At 34.9% G+C, this 19173-nt stretch overlaps 1 protein-coding gene across 1 annotated transcript; it reads left to right on the top strand.

Annotated features, from left to right (window-relative positions):
- Window positions 1-1204: 1204 nt before the first annotated feature.
- On the top strand, window positions 1205-13102 carry LOC146132945 (5-hydroxytryptamine receptor 1A-alpha-like). The gene is made up of 14 exons (XM_083397606.1): window positions 1205-1385; window positions 1703-1859; window positions 3571-3764; window positions 4014-4132; window positions 4282-4430; window positions 5115-5193; window positions 6571-6617; window positions 6790-6954; window positions 7308-7536; window positions 8426-8501; window positions 10703-10761; window positions 12117-12163; window positions 12336-12500; window positions 12854-13102. The coding sequence occupies exons 1-14, from the start codon at window positions 1330-1332 to the stop codon at window positions 13100-13102; spliced, it is 1791 nt and encodes a 596-aa protein (XP_083253732.1). The 5' UTR covers window positions 1205-1329.
- Window positions 13103-19173: the final 6071 nt, after the last annotated feature.

Below are 19173 nucleotides of genomic sequence, written 5' to 3'. Positions count from 1 at the left end.
AGGTAGGTTGCAGTAGTGAAATAGTTTGCGTACACATTATTCGTTATAAAGTAAAAAAAAACGAAGCACTTCTGACTAATAGATATGAGTTTAGAGTGGCCATATTTTGAAACGCGAAATCTTGGACAAATTTACTGCGCATGCATTGACCAGCTCCAGAAAGGAGCGTCATGAAGTTCCAAAACGTGACTTTTTTATATTAAAAAGACAAAAACACTTCCGTGCAGCGTGAAAAATGGCCTTGTTTCTAGTTTAAGTTGACCGAAATTTCATTTTCGAGAGTGCGATGAGACATACGGCCCAATTGGGCTAATCCGATTTCAACAAAACGGGCGAAGACAAAATTAGTTTCGTACACCTCTTATTTAAACAAGTATGTTTCGGCAGAATGTGTAATCGTAGGTCCAATTGATTCCATATTTGTTAAAAAAAAACTAAAATCTTGCTTGTTTAGGTTTTGTCATTATTTAAGTCACAGTATAAAAATGAATAAACATACTACTGGTTAAACGTTTCTAACTAAAGCAGACTAGTTAGAACGCCATACACAAAAACTCTTCTAAAGCGAAAACAAAATGATTAAGGAGTATTAAACATGATCGACGGGCGTGTGTGACGTAACAATGAATAGTATTGCACGCACAATTAATGTCACGTGAATACACATTGGGAACTTGTGGAAAAAGCGTGAAGCACTAAACACGCAATAAATGATAAACACGACTTGCAGTTAACATAATTTCACTTTTGATTGGACCAACATTCTGTCAAAGATTAACCCTAATATTAAAGACATGAAAGATTGCGTAAATTATTTTTTTACTGCACAATTATCTTACTTTTCATTCTGTAGAGTATATCCTGAAAGTAAAAATTAGAAACATCCTAGCATCAAGTTCTCAAAGATAATATCACCATATTCCTTGAACTGTTTTTTTCTTCTAATATATCTTAATGTAAAGTTGCATAAATCGAATTTCAGTTTCCGTGTTTGCATGCTCGTCAAGTCGTAGCGAAAGTTTAACGTGTATAAGTGAGGATATAAGAGCAACGTGCAGTTTGTAATGCCAAGACAAGTTTCCCACGAAACAGGAAGCATGTCTGCCTGACACTCATTAGAAAAAAGAAGATGTCACGAGTTATCGACTATGGCTATATATTGCGTATTAAATGAATTGTAACATATATCACGTCGGCCGGTTGCACAAATATATAGTCTATGTATAAATGATACTGAATTAGTTGTCCATTTACTTTACTGTTGCAACTGTTGTAAGCAAAACGTCACGTTATTCTGGTTGGTATATATTGCGGAACAACAGATTTGCGATGGAAAACCTTTTTAATGAATCGTTGACCACTTATCAGACTTCTACGTTTGAGAAGTAAGTACACAGTTTGCTTGTTGTTTAAAATTAAGCGTTAGCTTATCATTGACTGACCTAATAATAATAATACCCGATTGTATTTAACAAATGCAGTTCGAGTCGAACGAGTTTACAAAAGTCCGCTTAAACTGTTTGCTTTTGGTTAGTTTGAACCTTGTTTTAATATTAGCCTAACTTAAATTTAGTTGTTGCATATAGAAGTTTTAATTTAGAATCCTTTTGATTTGCTATATACTCAGAAGTCAAAACTTCGACATTCGTGTGTTTTAACAGGAATTTACGTACTTGTGTTGTAACGTGTTTTTTTTTCATAGCCCTTTGACGACGTCTGGTAGTGGTGTGTTGGAGCGAACCCTCCTACCCACCCATGTGGTGTATTCGATTTTTCTCTTATTTGTCTCCATTTTCGGAACGATCGGTAACATTATGACGATCGTAGCCGTCAAGATAGAGCGAAAACTCCGTGAAGCGGTAATTAGTAGTAGCCTATTAGTAAGGTTTATAAAAAATACTATTTAAACTATAGTGTTATATCGTTTGCTTTGACTAATTTCACTTAAGTGGACTATTTACATATTTTAAACAAATGTGAAAAGAAGTATTTTTTGTTAGTCAACTTACAAATATGTTTAACTGATGGGTAGTGTTTTTAAATAAGCATGGTTCAAGCTAAATGTGTGTAGTCTGTTATACTAATGTTTATTCTTTTAAAAGCTCTTTAAAAATTCAATAAAAAAGAATATTTAAACGTTGTTTTCAATTTGAAGCAAATGTGGACAGAGATTGCAACACAATTCCGAGGTTCATATCATAACTCGGGTATTTCACAAAGCGCCAACTACTTCCGTGTATTATATTCTTTGTCACATGAATAAGTAACCATACACCGATTCACTCTTAGAAACGCACGTTAAAGTAGGCAAAGGTCGCGTCACCCTTATATATGCATATTTTTTTTCTGGGCGACTATGTCGCACCGACATCATACTAAAAGTTATGCATGTAGTATAATACAAACGAATCTTTTTAAACGAGCGCCCAAAAGAATAATATTAAACAGCCTCCCAACTTTAACGTATTGATTCGGTAGATTGTCCCTAACCTCAATTTTTTTACAATTGGTCACTTGGTAGCGGTGTAAGATAGTTTAGGCCAGGGTTCGGCAACCTTTTTGGCCCTGCGGACCGGTTTGAAATTAAAATTCCGCGGAACAGCTTTAAAAAACAACAAATGTTCAGTAAAGGTTATTTGTAACAACCTTTTTTTCAATAAACTTATTAAAATGCATACATTTGTTTTTAAAACGTTTCCTGCTTTCCTGCCAGACCATCAAAACAATAAATCATTTTGCAATGCATCTCATATGGCCACAGCACACTTTGAACCATACGAGTGCTTAATAGTAGAGATTTTCTATCATACTAATCAACCATGGAGTATGTTTAAATGAAAGTTAGTGTATTTTGAATAGAAAACTACATTCAATTGTTTTTAACTAACATCTTAGTTTTTTGGCATTTCACGTACGGTTTCGGTTTAAATCAAAATTTTAATCTGACAACCCTGCTATACGGGCCGGTAACAAACTCCTGGCGGACCGGCGGTTGCCGACCACTGGCTTAGGCTACATGTACTGATTGTACTGTTCTTAGAACTATTATACAGTGGGCCACATTTTCATTTCACATTATTGGACAAAACTAAAGCGCCAAGAAGTGAAGTTTTCGGACTTTCCAGTTGCACTTCCCTCGTATATTGCCGCACTCGATCGGCTCCTGTCGTCATCACACAAAATACCACCTAACCTATTATTTATCAATTTGAATCTCATCACCAGTTTAGCAGAATGTACGGAAGTTTACACACACATTTAGAATTCGGACATACATAATATGCTGCCTATATTAAAGTTATCTACTTACAAGTTACAACTCTATATGCTAATCTTGTGTTGTAACGTACATATAGGTTATCTATCTATGCAAGTGTGTATATTTTTCTTTGAAATCAACGTATATAAATTATAAACCTATTAGTTTTATTGGTTCTGTTTCTGCGAAATTAAAAAAATCATATCGAGATGCTACATGGATACAGGTTTGATTTAAAATGAGTGTGAATTCTAAACGACTATCTTAGAACCTAGACATGCCTAAAGGTTTTGTATTTTGATATATTTTAGGTTGCAAATTATTTTATTGTCAATTTGGCGTTTGCTGATTTCATGGTGTGCGGTGTGGTCGTCCCCATAGTAATGATCCATAACTTTCTTGCCGAAAACCTTCTGGACAACATGCTTTGCTACATTTCAGCGGCAATTTCTGGTATAGCTTGCCACACTGCTGCTGTCACCATGACCTTTATTGCCTTGAACAGGTATGTTTCTACATTTGTTTATTTAGCAGTAAATTGAACACGAGCCCGCAATTTATAGGAAACATTCAAGTAAATAAGAGTATCCTTTAACGCAGTGATTAGTACAAAAATGGGTATACAAAGTAATTTTGTTTCGTTATTGATTTACATAAAAGTTTCGAACAGACAATATTTATATATTAGTTGCCTTTTTGATAGCGCCAAACTGTAATCATTAGTTATTTTGCATATGTTATATTTTAATTACAGGTATATTGCAGCAAGGCGGTCTGTTGATTACCGAAATATTGTGACGAAAAAACGCGTGTTCCTCGTGATTATTTTCTGTTGGCTTTTTTCCATTGCAAACACAATCCCTATTTTGCTTGGTGAGGACTCTTATTTTTATTTTATTTTTTTGGTTCTATGAATTTTTTTAAATAAATCAGATATTTCAAAACGCGCCACAAGCATGACATAGTTGTCAATTAATATAACAAAAATGTGGAAAGTTAATTCAGTATTATTGTTAATTTAGCTTGGCTTCAAGTAGACTACAATCCAGCAAAATATGTTTGTGTTTGTTTTGATGGGACTTTTCCTCTTCAATATACTCTTGGTCCGGTGTTCATCGGTCATTTTCTGCCTCACGCAATCACCATTTTTTGTTACGCTAGGATTTTAAGAGTGAGTAATTTAATAATGCATCTACAAAAGTAAATTTGCTAAATACTATTATGCTATATCTATTAAGTGCTTTACATCAGTGCTCTTTAACCTTTTTTGGTTTGGTGAACCGTTAAAGTTGTTGTGACGAACTCATGCACCCTGTTTACTTAAAAGATAAACTAAGGTAAAAAGCGATATGAAAAACCATTATGCATATCAATATCATCATGGTAATTAAACAGAGCGAAGCTGTCGAAGTTTTACACATTTGTCGGTAAGAGTTCGATTATGGCTGCAGGCTGCTTAATTGCGAGTACTATTGCATGTCGTAAAACAGCGTTCAAACAAACTTGAGAAATCAAATATTAATGGTTTTATAAATGTTTGTGATGCACCCTTGTATACTTTTTCGTAGTGGTGCACTTCATGCATATTTTGGTGCACCCTAGGATGCACCGTGCACACCGGTTGAAGATCACTGCTTTGCATTATGTATATTATCTGTATTATGTATATTACCTTGGACTTCAGTTTGAAACAAAAGCTATTCTATAGATGGACCTGTATTACCTTTTGAGCGGATACTGTAGCTCATAAATAACCCAACTTGCATGTTATTATCGATCTTTTAATATTAGTACTTTAAACCTGTTAAACTAGGTAGGCCTATCTAACGAATTACCTCCCGTTTCTAATTTCCAGGCACTTGGAAAAAGTCGAAGTAAAATCGAAAAATCTCGTGCATCTTCCAATATCACCATGACTGTTACATCCGAATCAGGTATTTACTACTTAATTAGTAATTAAAATCAGGGATAGACCCACTTAAAGTGATTTATCAAGACAATTTAAAGAACGAAGTATTACTATATCTGTCAGCTGGGCACAATGTTAAAAAAAATGTGTCCAAATTTTCCTAATGTGCACTCGGCAAAATGAGCCGTCCAAATGGGTGCACAATATTTTCTGCTCTTTACAGCTCTTAAGTTCAACAGCTCCAATGATAATATATTACCTGATGTTTACGTTTATAAACACTTAACACTCATTACAGAATGTTTTAAGCGGTCTAGAGTAGAACACTAGACCTACCTTGCATAAGGAGGTACAAAACTTTAACATATTTAAATTGGTTTGACATCTTAATAAATATGTAATTCAAAACAAGGTAACTGGATCATGTTTGGTTTGATTTTGTTAAAGTTTAGGTTTGAAATTGTGTAATATAAATTTCCAAAAATTGAATGTGCGCACATTCTGTCTCAAAACGGGCTGCATTTCCGCGTGCACATTTTTTTGCGAATACTGGCGGCTGTGCGTTAAAAGCTTTTTTTTCAATAACAATAACTAAAATACTATTGCAACGTTGTGGTGTTCGTTTGTTTGTTTAGGGTAGTGTTTTCTAAACTGTGTGCCGCAGCATGCAAGTTTGCCTCCGAGAGATTCTCATGCCGGCCGCGACACTTGTTGAATTTTGGAAAACAACTTTTGTGTTACAAATAGGCATATAGGCAAGAACTCGAGACAAAATGCACACTATCCATTAAAAAAACAATAATAAAATATTACAAATCTGGTATTTACCTATTGCCTTACCGTGTATTACGGTCGATCAAGTTATGATACTATTGTTTTGTAGGAAGTGTGCCACCAGCCAAATACATTATAATATGTTGTACCGGAAATAGTTGATTTTTGGTTTAATAACTTGGTTCAATAATATCACATAAAAGTTTTATAGGGTGAATGTTATGTTTAAAATGCCTTGTGGGCAGAAAATCTATAAGTTACGTTGTGTGAGGGACCCACACTGTGGGTGTTAAACCAATAACAAACCTTGTCATGCGTGTTCAGCAAAACTCTAAACCTAAAGGTTAGTTGCGACCGTGCTTTGATTCCTATGAATGACATAGCCAAGCAGTGTCATTCGTGGGGATGACTTGATGGTTCAACACGTAGGTGGATGTGATATCCGACTTAGAGGAGGATTCACCTAACACTCGTTGGTGTCATCGCAATAAACAAATATTCATATAAACAATAGCCAACATATGGTGAATCTACTTTTATTTGCCATTGTTTATTAGGCGAGGCGCTCAGCAGTTCACGAGGTCAAAAATAAACACGCTTTTAATATAATATTTTCCATCCTTCGCAGGTCACAATAGAAGGCAAAGTGTTATGATTGAACCCAACTCGACCCTGGTAAGACGCTTTGTAAGTTACTATATTAACTAGTTGACGGGTAATGAATGCATTTTCTTTTATCAGTTTTATTACCTAAAATGAATGGGCGATATTATCAATATGTCACTCTACATAACAAAGTTGATGGACTAGGAAGCTTTTAAAAATGTGTCGGTTTTACATTTTTTAGGCCGTTGATGGAAAACAGTCTGGATTTTCTGTTCGCAACTGGAGCAGTCATGAAATTCAGATGTTTCGCACTTCTATGTGGATAATCATTTTCTTTAGCTTTTGCTGGATTCCATACGGAATCCTTGTTTTACTTCAAGACCTCGCTCCAATTCAACTGAAAAAGGTGCATTTTAAATTTGTTTACGGGGGATATACCGCCCAAAATAAAACTATGGTCAAGGTTCGAGAATTATTAATGCCGATTTATAACGTGCATACGACGCTATATAGGTGAGTTAGCGTTAAGGTTAAAACAACAAGACTTATTTTATTTCAACAATGCACTTTTTTAAAATAATATGCAACAAAATCGATTCACCCATGACAGCAATAAATGCAAATTGCGAGTCTTTTAATTATGCCACTACCGGCCTTATCCATCGACGTAAAATATTTGTGTTACCTTATTTGATCATTCCGTTTGCTTATTTAACTTTCAGGTGATTTGGGATCATTTCTGTTTTATCGCTTTTATAGACGTTTGCTGCTTTATGTCTTCTGAGTTTTTCACTCAACCCACTCATCTATGGTGTGCTAAGTCGCAGCTTTAGAAGAGCTTACAAAAGGATTCTACGGCGGGTGTTTTTCTGCTGTTCTTCGAACAGCCATTCTCTCAGCTCTAATAAGACAAGTCGGACCACAACTGGTTTTGCTCTTTCAAGCGATTTGGGTTCAACAGTTAACAGGAATGTCTTGAGTTCAGTGTGTAATACAGATAATGCATGAAAATTGCATTGTTTTTTTACCATTTGGCGTCTAAATTTGTATTTATGCTAGTTTCATGTCAAACATGGGCGGCAGCCTACGGCCCAAATGTAAGCTATCCGGCCCTCTATCACCTTTTTACAAACTATAGGCACAAGGCCGTAAATGCATTTTTTTTCTCGCCACGAGGGAATCTGAATTCTGCTTGTAGAATGTTTACGCTTTGAGGAGTCTTTTCAGCCTCAAGATGCCATGCATAACATGGAAATATCAATATTGGATCTGAATGCATTTTCTCCGTTTGGCAGGAATTCATTGTGTCTTTCAAAAATAAGCATGACATAGAAATATTACAATAACGTCAGAAAATAGATTAACCCTAACCTTTATCGTGTTTCCAAAAAGTATATTTTATTGCACCCTTTTACTGTGATCTTGGTTGACGCTGTGTTGACTAAAATTTTACTCTGAAACGTTTGCCGACCCCTGGCGGTTTAGACTTTAGAACAATTAATGAAAATACTTGTTTTTATCCTGCATTATAACTTTTAAATAGCCTTGATATTTGCATTTTGGAAAAACTGTAAAAATTGATATATAGACATATCTTGGATTGGATCTTAATTCTACCCGCCGTCACTTACTTGCAACTCAAAAAGCTGCTCAAGGTTCATAGCCCTGCATAAGGTGCAACATTGAGAACGTATAGACAGATTATTTTTGATTTTTTATATTCAGTTTTTACAACATCACAATAGTAACAACAACACAATTAATCTATACGTTAACTAAATAAACAAACTGGGAGGCGTTTTTTTGGCTACTCCCTTATGACGGAACTTTGTGACGTCATCTCTAAAAAGTTCATGTCCCCAAAACGAAAATTTTAGATCCGCGCCTGATGGAGCAACCCTTCCTTCATAGCGTGTTTACCATATTAATCACACCTATTTTTGGCCTTTCAGCGTAAAAGTGTTAGCGGATTACCGAGCCATTGTTCACTACTCCATTAGGTTAAAGATCGGTTAAAGATGGTTAAAGGCCGCTTCGAAACTCATTATAGGTGAAAAATATACATAACTAAAATACCTGTTGAATAACCTTTCCTAAAATAAAATCCGTGCACAGTTAAAACAATAAAGTGTATTGTTAACTGTCAATGCCTAATATATTATAACTGCGTAATACCGTATCGTATATCGTTATAGCTTATGTATTAAAATTAGTTTCTTAATGACTTGCTTCGTTTTGTCGTTTTTCGGTCGTATGATGTCCTTTCCTTTATTTTTCGTATTTTAAGAGATAAAACAGGAAACATTGTACCAAAATTATAGACTTTGTATTGTGCAAAGATGTTAAAATGAATTAAGATTTATTCGAAACGTTGCAACCACTTAAGTATATCTTTTGATATATTTATTTGTTATACCCCACAGTTAACTGTGCAAAGAGTTGTGCGTTGTTGGATAATAATCTGAGTATACATAAGTTACATGCGAAAATAACTGTTTGTCCCTGTTAATAACAGAGGAGAATTTCGTTATACCAAAGTAGTTAAGACTTCCGTTGGATAATGGAGAAGTTTTTTTTTAGACCCAACTAAAAGCTGAATCTTTGTTAAAATACTTTAAAACACATTGTAATCGTGTTATGATAATGAACCTAAAAAATACAAATTTTCACAAGGTAATATTATTTGGTGCGCTGTATCGCTGTAATTGACCTGAGAAAAAAGACCGTAATTAAAACAACTTTATCGTCAGAATATATACATATATCTGCGCTGGGCGTAAAAATCGCCCCAAACATAACGTGTTTCTATAGCTGCACTGGGCTTGAGTTTAGCAAAGCGTGAAAATCGCTCCAAAGCGTAACTTTTAGCTAGCTGCAGCTGCTGCACGGAGATTGAGTTTAGCAAAGCTTGAAACGCTCGCCACAATAGAATTTAAATGCAAATTATGCTTTGCTCAGCTCAGTGCAGCTGTGGTGTAAATGGGCCTTTAGACTTTATGTATGTTTTCGGCCCTTCACTATAGTTTTTTAACATCACAATAAATCTGTCGGCTTCAGTGTATATGTGTGAATAAGGAAAAGCATGGATAATATTTAGTCTTTCTCCAAGGTGTGACTTTTTACAGCTAAAAAAGTAAGAAAGGGGGTGATTTGTCTCTGTCACCCTGATCTACATAAATTATTGACGCTGTAGTAGTAATCTTAATTGCATATAACTATTAACTACTAATAATTTATGTATGATTTTGGTGTTACTGGCGGTATTTTATATTAGATTATACTGAAATCTTATCACTACGGCCCGCAAAAGTCAATGAAGTTAAAGATTTTTAAGGACCTCGTCTGTCCACGAATCAAAGAATAAAGTTGTTTTCAGCACCTAGGGGACTATTTCTAAGAAGTTTATAAATAAAGTTAAAATTTACATAAAGTTAAATTTTTTAATAAAGTCAAAATTTGTCAAATTATGACTTTTGACAAAGTTTTTGTGTTTCTTGAGAGTAATTTTTGTAAAAATCATTGTGAAAGCATTGTAAATCAGGAACTGCAACATAATTAAACCATATCAACCTATAAAATCAGAAAATATGTCACAATGCTCACTTGAATCACCATTAACTTTTATCGCAAATTGTCCATTTTTTTATTTATTGTTACGTATTTAAGTAATTCTTATAAAACACTTCATCTTGATAAACGTGGTCTTTTCGAAGATCAACAGTTTGGATTTTAGGAATAGCCTACTGACATTCTGTAATACAAAAATGCCTAAGCAATCTAAATCTATCGCCAACTTTGCGACAAAATATTACGTTTGGGTCTGAAATCGACAAAATATTATGTTTGGGTAACTGGCATCAATTCAAGGAAGAACTGTTGCCTCTACAAACAAGCAATTTCGTTAGGTTAAAATAAAGTTAAAATTTGATAAAAATAAATTTAATTTTTTTTTTTTAGGTTAAAATAAAAATGGCTACTACTTATCACCTATGTCCTCCGAATAAAATTATACTCCAAAGCTAAAGAAATGTACAATGTTTGGAACAGACAACCAATGTTGTAATCAGCGGCAGAATTGTCTAGAGAGCTGTGACCTATGACTATAGTCACTGGAGCAGTGGTTTTCAACCTTTTTTTTTTTTTTTTTTTTGAAGTAAAATCGAAAAATCTCGTGCATCTTCCAATATCACCATGACTGTTACATCCGAATCAGGTATTTACTACTTAATTAGTAATTAAAATCAGGGATAGACCCACTTAAAGTGATTTATCAAGACAATTTAAAGAACGAAGTATTACTATATCTGTCAGCTGGGCACAATGTTAAAAAAAATGTGTCCAAATTTTCCTAATGTGCACTCGGCAAAATGAGCCGTCCAAATGGGTGCACAATATTTTCTGCTCTTTACAGCTCTTAAGTTCAACAGCTCCAATGATAATATATTACCTGATGTTTACGTTTATAAACACTTAACACTCATTACAGAATGTTTTAAGCGGTCTAGAGTAGAACACTAGACCTACCTTGCATAAGGAGGTACAAAACTTTAACATATTTAAATTGGTTTGACATCTTAATAAATATGTAATTCAAAACAAGGTAACTGGATCATGTTTGGTTTGAAATTGTGTAATATAAATTTCCAAAAATTGAATGTGCGCACATTCTGTCTCAAAACGGGCTGCATTTCCGCGTGCACATTTTTTTGCGAATACTGGCGGCTGTGCGTTAAAAGCTTTTTTTTCAATAACAATAACTAAAATACTATTGCAACGTTGTGGTGTTCGTTTGTTTGTTTAGGGTAGTGTTTTCTAAACTGTGTGCCGCAGCATGCAAGTTTGCCTCCGAGAGATTCTCATGCCGGCCGCGACACTTGTTGAATTTTGGAAAACAACTTTTGTGTTACCAATAGGCATATAGGCAAGAACTCGAGACAAAATGCACACTATCCATTAAAAAAACAATAATAAAATATTACAAATCTGGTATTTACCTATTGCCTTACCGTGTATTACGGTCGATCAAGTTATGATACTATTGTTTTGTAGGAAGTGTGCCACCAGCCAAATACATTATAATATGTTGTACCGGAAATAGTTGATTTTTGGTTTAATAACTTGGTTCAATAATATCACATAAAAGTTTTATAGGGTGAATGTTATGTTTAAAATGCCTTGTGGGCAGAAAATCTATAAGTTACGTTGTGTGAGGGACCCACACTGTGGGTGTTAAACCAATAACAAACCTTGTCATGCGTGTTCAGCAAAACTCTAAACCTAAAGGTTAGTTGCGACCGTGCTTTGATTCCTATGAATGACATAGCCAAGCAGTGTCATTCGTGGGGATGACTTGATGGTTCAACACGTAGGTGGATGTGATATCCGACTTAGAGGAGGATTCACCTAACACTCGTTGGTGTCATCGCAATAAACAAATATTCATATAAACAATAGCCAACATATGGTGAATCTACTTTTATTTGCCATTGTTTATTAGGCGAGGCGCTCAGCAGTTCACGAGGTCAAAAATAAACACGCTTTTAATATAATATTTTCCATCCTTCGCAGGTCACAATAGAAGGCAAAGTGTTATGATTGAACCCAACTCGACCCTGGTAAGACGCTTTGTAAGTTACTATATTAACTAGTTGACGGGTAATGAATGCATTTTCTTTTATCAGTTTTATTACCTAAAATGAATGGGCGATATTATCAATATGTCACTCTACATAACAAAGTTGATGGACTAGGAAGCTTTTAAAAATGTGTCGGTTTTACATTTTTTAGGCCGTTGATGGAAAACAGTCTGGATTTTCTGTTCGCAACTGGAGCAGTCATGAAATTCAGATGTTTCGCACTTCTATGTGGATAATCATTTTCTTTAGCTTTTGCTGGATTCCATACGGAATCCTTGTTTTACTTCAAGACCTCGCTCCAATTCAACTGAAAAAGGTGCATTTTAAATTTGTTTACGGGGGATATACCGCCCAAAATAAAACTATGGTCAAGGTTCGAGAATTATTAATGCCGATTTATAACGTGCATACGACGCTATATAGGTGAGTTAGCGTTAAGGTTAAAACAACAAGACTTATTTTATTTCAACAATGCACTTTTTTAAAATAATATGCAACAAAATCGATTCACCCATGACAGCAATAAATGCAAATTGCGAGTCTTTTAATTATGCCACTACCGGCCTTATCCATCGACGTAAAATATTTGTGTTACCTTATTTGATCATTCCGTTTGCTTATTTAACTTTCAGGTGATTTGGGATCATTTCTGTTTTATCGCTTTTATAGACGTTTGCTGCTTTATGTCTTCTGAGTTTTTCACTCAACCCACTCATCTATGGTGTGCTAAGTCGCAGCTTTAGAAGAGCTTACAAAAGGATTCTACGGCGGGTGTTTTTCTGCTGTTCTTCGAACAGCCATTCTCTCAGCTCTAATAAGACAAGTCGGACCACAACTGGTTTTGCTCTTTCAAGCGATTTGGGTTCAACAGTTAACAGGAATGTTTTGAGTTCAGTGTGTAATACAGATAATGCATGAAAATTGCATTGTTTTTTTACCATTTGGCGTCTAAATTTGTATTTATGCTAGTTTCATGTCAAACATGGGCGGCAGCCTACGGCCCAAATGTAAGCTATCCGGCCCTCTATCACCTTTTTACAAACTATAGGCACAAGGCCGTAAATGCATTTTTTTTCTCGCCACGAGGGAATCTGAATTCTGCTTGTAGAATGTTTACGCTTTGAGGAGTCTTTTCAGCCTCAAGATGCCATGCATAACATGGAAATATCAATATTGGATCTGAATGCATTTTCTCCGTTTGGCAGGAATTCATTGTGTCTTTCAAAAATAAGCATGACATAGAAATATTACAATAACGTCAGAAAATAGATTAACCCTAACCTTTATCGTGTTTCCAAAAAGTATATTTTATTGCACCCTTTTACTGTGATCTTGGTTGACGCTGTGTTGACTAAAATTTTACTCTGAAACGTTTGCCGACCCCTGGCGGTTTAGACTTTAGAACAATTAATGAAAATACTTGTTTTTATCCTGCATTATAACTTTTAAATAGCCTTGATATTTGCATTTTAGAAAAACTGTAAAAATTGATATATAGACATATCTTGGATTGGATCTTAATTCTACCCGCCGTCACTTACTTGCAACTCAAAAAGCTGCTCAAGGTTCATAGCCCTGCATAAGGTGCAACATTGAGAACGTATAGACAGATTATTTTTGATTTTTTATATTCAGTTTTTACAACATCACAATAGTAACAACAACACAATTAATCTATACGTTAACTAAATAAACAAACTGGGAGGCGTTTTTTTGGCTACTCCCTTATGACGGAACTTTGTGACGTCATCTCTAAAAAGTTCATGTCCCCAAAACGAAAATTTTAGATCCGCGCCTGATGGAGCAACCCTTCCTTCATAGCGTGTTTACCATATTAATCACACCTATTTTTGGCCTTTCAGCGTAAAAGTGTTAGCGGATTACCGAGCCATTGTTCACTACTCCATTAGGTTAAAGATCGGTTAAAGATCGGTTAAAGGCCGCTTCGAAACTCATTATAGGTGAAAAATATACATAACTAAAATACCTGTTGAATAACCTTTCCTAAAATAAAATCCGTGCACAGTTAAAACAATAAAGTGTATTGTTAACTGTCAATGCCTAATATATTATAACTGCGTAATACCGTATCGTATATCGTTATAGCTTATGTATTAAAATTAGTTTCTTAATGACTTGCTTCGTTTTGTCGTTTTTCGGTCGTATGATGTCCTTTCCTTTATTTTTCGTATTTTAAGAGATAAAACAGGAAACATTGTACCAAAATTATAGACTTTGTATTGTGCAAAGATGTTAAAATGAATTAAGATTTATTCGAAACGTTGCAACCACTTAAGTATATCTTTTGATATATTTATTTGTTATACCCCACAGTTAACTGTGCAAAGAGTTGTGCGTTGTTGGATAATAATCTGAGTATACATAAGTTACATGCGAAAATAACTGTTTGTCCCTGTTAATAACAGAGGAGAATTTCGTTATACCAAAGTAGTTAAGACTTCCGTTGGATAATGGAGAAGTTTTTTTTTAGACCCAACTAAAAGCTGAATCTTTGTTAAAATACTTTAAAACACATTGTAATCGTGTTATGATAATGAACCTAAAAAATACAAATTTTCACAAGGTAATATTATTTGGTGCGCTGTATCGCTGTAATTGACCTGAGAAAAAAGACCGTAATTAAAACAACTTTATCGTCAGAATATATACATATATCTGCGCTGGGCGTAAAAATCGCCCCAAACATAACGTGTTTCTATAGCTGCACTGGGCTTGAGTTTAGCAAAGCGTGAAAATCGCTCCAAAGCGTAACTTTTAGCTAGCTGCAGCTGCTGCACGGAGATTGAGTTTAGCAAAGCTTGAAACGCTCGCCACAATAGAATTTAAATGCAAATTATGCTTTGCTCAGCTCAGTGCAGCTGTGGTGTAAATGGGCCTTTAGACTTTATGTATGTTTTCGGCCCTTCACTATAGTTTTTTAACATCACAATAAATCTGTCGGCTTCAGTGTATATGTGTGAATAAGGAAAAGCATGGATAATATTTAGTCTTTCTCCAAGGTGTGACTTTTTACAGCTAAAAAAGTAAGAGGGGGTGATTTGTCTCTGTCACCCTGATCTACATAAATTATTGACGCTGTAGTAGTAATCTTAATTGCATATAACTATTAACTACTAATAATTTATGTATGATTTTGGTGTTACTGGCGGTATTTTATATTAGATTATACTGAAATCTTATCACTACGGCCCGCAAAAGTCAATGAAGTTAAAGATTTTTAAGGACCTCGTCTGTCCACGAATCAAAGAATAAAGTTGTTTTCAGCACCTAGGGGACTATTTCTAAGAAGTTTATAAATAAAGTTAAAATTTACATAAAGTTAAATTTTTTAATAAAGTCAAAATTTGTCAAATTATGACTTTTGACAAAGTTTTTGTGTTTCTTGAGAGTAATTTTTGTAAAAATCATTGTGAAAGCATTGTAAATCAGGAACTGCAACATAATTAAACCATATCAACCTATAAAATCAGAAAATATGTCACAATGCTCACTTGAATCACCATTAACTTTTATCGCAAATTGTCCATTTTTTTATTTATTGTTACGTATTTAAGTAATTCTTATAAAACACTTCATCTTGATAAACGTGGTCTTTTCGAAGATCAACAGTTTGGATTTTAGGAATAGCCTACTGACATTCTGTAATACAAAAATGCCTAAGCAATCTAAATCTATCGCCAACTTTGCGACAAAATATTACGTTTGGGTCTGAAATCGACAAAATATTATGTTTGGGTAACTGGCATCAATTCAAGGAAGAACTGTTGCCTCTACAAACAAGCAATTTCGTTAGGTTAAAATAAAGTTAAAATTTGATAAAAATAAATTTAATTTTTTTTTTTTTAGGTTAAAATAAAAATGGCTACTACTTATCACCTATGTCCTCCGAATAAAATTATACTCCAAAGCTAAAGAAATGTACAATGTTTGGAACAGACAACCAATGTTGTAATCAGCGGCAGAATTGTCTAGAGAGCTGTGACCTATGACTATAGTCACTGGAGCAGTGGTTTTCAACCTTTTTTCACCACGTACCACCTCGAGGTTTTATGATCTTGTTGCGTACCAACAAATTATCGAAAAACTCAACTTTACTCAAAATGTATATAGCGGTCATGTTCAAATGGCGGAACGCGATCCGGATCCGGATCTTTTCAGCGTTTTGTGCGGATCTTCTAATAGTCTTAAAAAAATAAACTTTTTACAGTGTTTTCATGTGAATACCAATTGTCAGTGTTTATGAATTTTGTAAAAAATCAAGCATGGAACGAGACTCCCAAATGCTAATCTTTGTGAGCGTTTGAGGATATCAGTCAGCGACAGAAAGCCCCAATTCGATGCTATTGTAAGACCTAAAGTCTAAAACAGGGGTCGGCAACGTACGGCCCGCGGGCTGGATGCGCCCCGCCAATGTAATTCATTCGGCCCGCCGCCTCTTTGACAAACTAGATACGAGTCCATTTCAAATACTTTTTGACTATTTTAACTCGTAAGTGCAAAACATTTTCCCGCTTCGCGCGAATTATCGTTTTGCGTCCGGCTTGTTTAAGTTTTGATGCGGTCTTTTGAACTAGATCAGCGCTTCGTTACCGTTAATGGAAAACGCATTAAAAAACGTTAGACATAAATTTTTTAACATTTTGTATTTTCGGTAATGTAATAAAAACTTGCAAGAAATTTAAAAGAAATGCCGGTATACTAAAAAAAACGCGCTCGCTTCGCTCGCCACGTGCGCCCTGACTTACAAACGTTAACAAACACTAAACAACATTAACTACTAAACTTGTCGCGTTTACATAAATAAAGCACCATACAAATGAAAGCGTGTCCAGTATGTTTACTATTCGTGTTTGGTGGATCATCATGTTGTCAGGTTTGGCTGTGGTGGATCATGGCTGAAATCATTTGAACACCCCTGGTATATAGGATTATTAACAGGGGTGGATTAGCTAATTATAGTTAGGCCGGAAATTTCTAAACAAATGCGGCCCACTACAAGTGTCTTTTTTAACTTTGCAAGATACCGCTAGTCAAGTTTTGTGATTCTTTGTTGTTTTGCTATGACATCATAAACGAAATTTGGATAGATGTCCTGGAAAGAAATAATTTCTATCATTACTGAAGCATAAAATATCTAACTATACAATCATTGCGATGAATGTATAGTTTATTACAGTAGAAAAAACGTTTAACCTTTTGGTAAAATTGTTATTTTACTTAAAACATACTACGTACCACCCAAAATGACTTCGCGTACCACAGGTTGAGAACCACTGCACTAGAGTCTATAGCAGGGGTCGGGAACCTAGGGCTCGCGAGGCATATATAGCTCTTTTGGTGACGCCATAGGGCTCTTTTGATTGAGGAATGTTGTTCACAGATAAATCTAAGCTATCCTTGTGGCATCATTTAATAAAACGCGACCAAAACTGAATATTTTAAATATTTAAAACAAACAGCAGCAATTTTTTCCCGCTTCGCTTGAATCCTATTTGTCTGTAGGTGACTGACAGTCCGTTTGACGGAATCTCTTCCAATCTAAAACGCCCTGTTCATATCATGGAAGATCGTAATTGAAGTTTTGCAAACTTGCTGATGTATTTTGTCGCGCCTACTATGTAGAAATGTAATAAACAGTTCTTTTCAATTCACTAATTTTACCTATATAGTCACTATAGTGTACACGAAAGACCCTGTAGGTGACGAAGCGAAATGCATTGTGTTTTAATATTATGTCAGGTTAAACAAATTTTAATACTATGTCAGGTTAAACATGGTGAAAAAAACTTAGCCTACTTGAATTGTCACGGTTATTTTAAAGTTGTGACGGTTATTTTTCAAGATTTTAAAACGGGGAGTCGAACCTTAACCGTTTTTTGTAAGATTTTAAGGAGCCGAACCGGAACTGAACCGAATAATTTGAAAGAACATAAACCTTAACCAAACCCGAACCTGTCACTAAAGCGGTTAACTCCAGCAAGACGTCACACCTTGTATTTTACAGAGTCAAGTTATGCCATGTTCGAAATTAAACGAAAAAAATATGAATATTGATTAAATACATGTATTTTTTTTATTTTTTAGATATTTCAATAATGAGTTGCTGTTTTTAATAGGTCACGTAACTTAAATTAAATGTAACTTAAATTAAACTTATGTTGTATTTGAACCGGAACTTTATGAACCGGTTTTCAAAATCAATTCAGTCGAACCGGAGCTGAACCAGAACTTTTCAATTGCTCCGGACCGAAGCCGGAACTAAACCGAATCCGAAAAATCCTTGAACCCGAACCGAACCTGAACCGGAAACGTCAAACAATTCGACTCCCTGTTTTAAAATGGCAAATACTGATCTATTTCCCCGATGTGAATCTCGACATGTTTGGCAAAAAAATTATCTCGTTTAACTCCTGGATTATTGCGTGGTACAATTACTTGCTGCTCGCTTGCGCCTCCTCTGGCATTAGGGGAAGTGTGGGACCCATGGAACGAATTTGTTTTTTCGGTAATATCTTTCGAAATACAACTTAAAAACACTCGCGGTTATTTTCTTTGGAAAGCTTACAGTTATGGGTACCTACATGAAAGAAATAATTTAAATCTGACATATCCTTCTAAGTTTTTTTTTAATATGAAAAACGTAACTTTTTGTTCCATCGGTCCCATCCCACAGGACCTATGGAACACCCCATGGGACCTATGGAACAGAACATGACTGCATCTAAAACCACTGCCCTGAGTATTCCTGAAGTGCATAACTATACTCAGTTAATGGTGTAGAAATAGTGGCACAAGAAAGTTAAGAAATAAAATAAAAAAACAAAGCACAAAATGCCGAAAATGATATTTTTTTATTTCTGGCAGAATTTGTAACCCATTATATCAATTGTTTTTCTTTTTTAGGAGAACATATCTGCGAATATAATAATAGTAAAATGTGCGATTTCGTCGATTCCCGAGTCCGACTC

The sequence above is a fragment of the Ascidiella aspersa genome, chromosome 9 (assembly GCF_963924565.1).
Source record: "Ascidiella aspersa chromosome 9, kaAscAspe10.2, whole genome shotgun sequence".
Taxonomy (NCBI): domain Eukaryota; kingdom Metazoa; phylum Chordata; class Ascidiacea; order Phlebobranchia; family Ascidiidae; genus Ascidiella; species Ascidiella aspersa.
This window is presented reverse-complemented; position numbering and strand designations above follow the sequence as displayed.

What these genes read in the sequence shown, in the direction of transcription:
- LOC146132945 (XM_083397606.1), top strand. Translation starts at nt 1,330, where the DNA reads ATGGAAAACCTTTTTAATGAATCGTTGACCACTTATCAGACTTCTACG. An exon ending in CAGACTTCTACGTTTGAGAA is followed by an intron (nt 1,386 to 1,702) that starts GTAAGTACACAG and finishes TTTTTTTCATAG; the next exon opens with CCCTTTGACGACGTCTGGTA. An exon ending in GACTGTTACATCCGAATCAG is followed by an intron (nt 10,762 to 12,116) that starts GTATTTACTACT and finishes CATCCTTCGCAG; the next exon opens with GTCACAATAGAAGGCAAAGT.